Source organism: Nicotiana sylvestris, chromosome 5 (genome assembly GCF_000393655.2).
Source record: "Nicotiana sylvestris chromosome 5, ASM39365v2, whole genome shotgun sequence".
Lineage (NCBI taxonomy): Eukaryota > Viridiplantae > Streptophyta > Magnoliopsida > Solanales > Solanaceae > Nicotiana > Nicotiana sylvestris.
Window position 1 is genome coordinate 28,332,739 of NC_091061.1, and position 5,227 is coordinate 28,337,965.

At 45.3% G+C, this 5,227-nt stretch overlaps 2 protein-coding genes across 2 annotated transcripts; both read right to left on the bottom strand.

The window, feature by feature from the left end:
* Window positions 1-3,239: 3,239 nt before the first annotated feature.
* Window positions 3,240-3,937, bottom strand: LOC138868429 (uncharacterized). Its single transcript, XM_070145982.1, has 2 exons — window positions 3,772-3,937; window positions 3,240-3,604 (listed from the first exon to the last, which is right to left on the bottom strand). The coding sequence occupies exons 1-2, from the start codon at window positions 3,935-3,937 to the stop codon at window positions 3,240-3,242; spliced, it is 531 nt and encodes a 176-aa protein (XP_070002083.1).
* Window positions 3,938-4,410: 473 nt separating this feature from the next.
* Window positions 4,411-4,995, bottom strand: LOC138868430 (uncharacterized). The gene has a single exon (XM_070145983.1). It carries the CDS (start codon window positions 4,993-4,995, stop codon window positions 4,411-4,413), a length of 585 nt encoding a protein of 194 aa, XP_070002084.1.
* Window positions 4,996-5,227: the final 232 nt, after the last annotated feature.

Consider the following 5,227-nt stretch of genomic DNA (forward strand, 5'->3'; position numbering starts at 1 on the left):
CAAAGTCTGCCCGACACAGTTGTCTCCGTACTTGTATAAAATCTTTCTGGTGCTAACGAAGTATGCGGAGTTGGCTGGGTGTGAGGTTGGCATTCACCACCTTTTACATTTATTTTCCTCGATGTCACGGCCTTAGTTGTTAACTAAGTACACGTACGACACTTGACAACTCGCTCATGATCTTGCATAATTTGCTCATGTTCTTGCTATGCCAAGTCAGCCTTACTACACTCAAGATCTCTAAGAGAATGGAAGAAAGAACACAAGAAAATTGTTAAAGAAAGCTTTATATTAGAGAGAACTTGAATTGTTTGCTTGGTGAATTACAAATGAGTAGCCCCGTTTATATGCTAGTCTCCTAGGGGCTAGTGTGTAAATATTAATTATTACACAAGTCCTTAGTATTTACAAGATAAGGGCCTTCTCTAGAACTCTCTCCAAACCTAGAAGATTCCAAGGACTTTCCTAGCAAATCTATAGGGATCTAGGATCTTCCTAAGGAAATATCCATACTTTTCTAGAATCTTCTCACAAATGCTAACCTTCCTCCTATGTAATCTTCCATATAACATTAATATATGCCAAATGGTGCCTATGTGGCATGATGACATGGCGGGTCATCACACTCTTCCCCACCCAATATTGCAACGACCGCGATGCAATGCTGTTGCATAAACTTTCGGATCTTATCTTTGAATTGCCACAAGTCTTCATATCGTTCCCACGTAGCCTCCTTCGGTAATTGCCCTTTCCAATGGACGAGGAACATAGCGGTGGCTTTTTGCCCTTCTTTTCGCCTGGCCTGGTAATCTATGATAGCCTCAATCTACCGATCATGCGAGGCAGTGATAGTCATTGGTGCTCGACTTGATTGGCCCCTACTCGGATCATTCTTATCTTCATGATATGGCTTAAGCATGCTGGCATGGAAGACAGAGTAGATCTTAAGATACGATAGCATGTCAAGCTTGTATGAGATCTTGCCTACCTTGGCGACAATCTTAAATGGCCCCTCGTACTTGCGAGTCAGATTCTTATACATGCCCCATAGTGCCTTGAACTGTCTTGGGTTAAACTTCACCATAACCATGTCCCCAACTCTGTAGTCTGCGGGATGCCGCTTACGGTCTGCAAACTTCTTCATCTTCTTAGCTGCATTATCCAAGTAGAACTTAGTAGTGTCGAGCTGCTCCTTTCATCCTTTGGCCATATAATAAGCCCCCAAATTCTTTCCCTCGAACGCGGCTAGTAATGAATGTGGAGTTATTAGTTGTTGGCCTGTGGCTTAGCTCAAATGGTGTCTGCCCTGTGGACTCACTCCGCTACAAGTTATAAGAGAATTGGTCCATGTCTAGGAGCCTTGCCCAATCTTTCTGATGCGCACTTACATAATGCTTCAAGTAGCATTCTAGTAAGGCATTGACCCATTCCGTTTGCCCATCTGTTTGTGGGTGGAAACTAGTGGAAAAGTGAAGCTCCGTGCCAAGTATGTCGAACAACTCTCTCCAAAGGTTTCCAGTGAAGCGAGGGTCTCGATCACTGATAATATGCCTTGGTAAGCCCCAATACTTCACCATGTTCTTAAAGAATAGCTTGGCGGCTTCCTTGGTTGTGCAACCTGGTGAGGCGGGCATAAAGGTGGCATATTTGGAAAATCTATCCACGACCACCATAATAGTACCATAACCATCGAACTTCGGTAGACAAGTGATAAAGTCCATAGTGACGCTCTCCCATGGATGCTCTGCAACTGGCAGTGGCTCCAAAAGTCCTCGGGGCTATTGTTGTTCAACCTTGTCCCGTTGACAGACAAGACAAGTCTGCGCATAGCACTCTATATCATCTCGCATGCGTGGCCAATAGTAGACTAACTTAACCAAGTCCCTAGTGCGATGTTGACCTAGATGACCAGCCCACATTGTGTCATGACTTTCCCTGATGATCCATCGTCTAATGTCTCTAAACTTAGGCACGTAGACCCGCCGACCTGTGGTAAGTAGTAGGTCGTCTTCTATCCAAAATCGTCTCGTCTTGCCTTTGTTGGTTCGATAAGCTGTTTGGTTACTGGATCATGTTACATGCCTTCTTTTATAGCCTCCCGAATGTCCCATCTTATTGAAGTGATTGTAGCAAGCTCGGCTTTTCGGCTCAAGGCATCGGCTACAATGTTACCTTTACCCGGCTTATACTCCAGCGCATAATTAAACTCAGCCAAGAAATCCTGCCACCTAGCCTGTTTTGGTGTGAGCTTCTTCTGCGTCTGAAAGTAGCTAGTAGTCACATTATCAGTCTTGACCACGAACCTCGACCCGAGCAGATAATGTCTCTATGTACGAAGGCAATGCACAATGGCAGTCATTTCCTTCTCTAGCACCGTGTAACGCCGCTCATCTCATTTAACTTGCGGCTCTCAAATGCTATGGGATGCTTATCCTGCATCAAAACACCCCTAATGGCGAAGTCTAATGCATCTGTGCGCACCTCAAATGTCTTGGCAAAGTCAGATAATGCCAAGACTGGCTCCTCTATTACAACTGCCTTAAGGTATTCAAACACTTTTGACAATGCTCCATCCAAACCCATGCCTTGTTCTTCTTTAGAAACTCAGTCAATGGTGCGGCTTTTGCTGAGTATCCACTGATGAACCGACGATAGTAGTCAACAAGTACAAGGAAGGATCTCAACTCAGTTACCTTTATAGGTGCCTCCCACTCCTGGATAACACGTACCTTAGCCTCGTCCATGTGTAGATCGCCATTGCTAATGACATGGACCAAGAAGTGCACCTTTGATTGTGCAAACTCGCACATTTACCTCTTTATGTATAGCTCGTTCTCCCGCAAGACTTGGAAAACCTTCCTTAAGTTCTCCATGTGTTCCTCCAAGGTGTTGTTGCAGATGACTATGTCATCTAGGTAGACTACCACAAACTAATCAAGGTAGGGATGAAAAATCTTGTTCATAAGGGTGAAAAATGTGGCCGATGCATTGGTTAAGCTGAAGGTCATCACCAACCACTCAAAGGCTCCATATCTCATCACACATGTTGTCTTTGGCGCATCCCCTTTCGCAATGCGAACCTGGTAGTAGCCTTTTCGAAGATCCACCTTGGTAAAGTACTTGGCTTGCCCAATTCTATCGAACAAGTCAGCAATGAGTGGGATAAGGTACTTATTCTTCACTGTAATCTTATTAAGTGCTCGATAGTCTATGCACAAGCGCAGCGATCCATCCTTCTTCTAGAACAATACTAGTGCATCGAAAGGTGCCTTTGATGGGTGAATGTGACCAGCATCCAACAACTCTTTTAATTGTTCCTTAAGCTCCTCTAGCTCGGGAGGTGCCATATGGTATGGGGAAAATACGGGTGGCTTATCCCCTAACTCCAACTCAATCTTGTGATCCACCTCTCGCCTAGGCAGCAAGTGCTTCGACAACTCCTCGGGCATGTCATCTTTGTTTTCCTCAAGAAACTTCTCTATGCAAGGTGGCACTATCTCTTGAAATTTTTTGTCTTCCTCTAAACTTGCAATGGTTGCCATGAACATCGGCTCCCCCTTCTTGATCCCCTTGACAACCTGCATAACTAAGAGTTGTGTTGGATCTGTCCGTATGGCATAGTCATTGTAGGTACCATGCAAGCTCCTTCTCTCTCCATAACCAAGAGACGTTGGAGGTAGGGGTCGATCAAAGTATGACAATGTCTCAAGAAATTTTGCCCCAATATGATGTCAAAGATATCCATAGCGGTTATCATAAAGTTTGTCATACCTTTACAAGTTCCCAATTTGACACCAACTCCATTAGCTACCCCACTAGCATTTTGTACCTCGGCATTCACGGTCTTGAAGCGAGAGTTGGCTGGAGTAAGCTTCAATTCTAGTCTTTTTGCGGCAGCCTTAGTCACGAAATTATGAGTTGCTCCAGTATCTACCATTTCACGAGCGGGCTTGTTGTTGATGGTGAGATCCACGTACCGATTGCTCTTCTCGGTAAGTTAGATAACTTGCTTTGTGACAGCCCACATAATCCGATCATACCCAACTGTGCGGTTCCCAAACTCTCTCCTTGCGATTGCTTCTTCCGTTCACGGACCATGGCACTGAGGCTCTTGAGGTCGAGATAATTCCTGAAGCTGTGCGACCCTTCGCATATGTTAGCATCCCTTATTCTCGGCCTATGCCTTCTTCTCGGCGTATCCCTAACGACCACTCAATTTTTGGGATCTTGAGTCTTGGAGTATCGTTGTTGTATCTCCTTGCCTTTGCCACGGTCTCCCCCACCTTTGACATTGTTAACCTTTGACTCCTTGCTATTGCCTTTGTCGTGCTTGTCATGCCTGAAATCCATCAATAACTCGGCCTCCACTATAGCTTGGTCTATATCAGTGACTTGTAGGCGTTGCAACTCCTACTTAGCCCAATTTTGCAACCCGTCCATGAAGTGGAACAACAAGTCATCATTGGTCAAGTTGGGGATTTCAAGCATAAGGGTAGTAAACTCCCTGACATAGTTATGTATGCTCCCTGTTTGTTTCAATTCCCTAAGCTTGCGCCTTGCCTCGTACAAGATATTGTTTGGAAAGACCTGTCGCTTGAACTCCGCTTTGTACTGATCCCATGTGCTAATAGTACATAGACCTTTATCCATGTCGGCCATCTTCCTTCTACACCATAGCATGGCAGTCTTTGAGAGATACAATACCGTAGTGTTGATCTTGGCCTCGTCGTCCCTCACTTTGTCGTGCCTGAAGTAGTTCTCCAAGTGCCAAAGGATGTTTTCCACTTCTTGTACATCACGAACACCTTTGAACACCAGGGGTTTGGGATCCTCGATCTTGGCCTCCCTCATCACCACAACATTACTGGACGCCTTGGTCACGCCAGCATTGACATGCTCCTCGAGTGGCTCTATCTTTGCCTTCATAGCATCGACGGTACTCAAAGCCTCCATGAGTCTGCACTCTAAGGCAGTGATGGTTTGCCTTAGTTCCATCTCAGTCTGTGTACATCCCTCCAAGTCATTTTAAATACTTTCAATCTCTTCAAGAGTGTGCCCATCAAGAACGCTAAGGGTGCCTTCCACCTTCCCCAAGCGTTGGCCAAAGATCTCCACGGCGTCCATCCCTGCGTTCATCTTTATCACCCACTCTTTAATGAGAAAAACATCCTCTAAAAGGACCTTCACTTCATTCTCGCTCGCCTCAGTGGCAGATGGTTCATGGGAT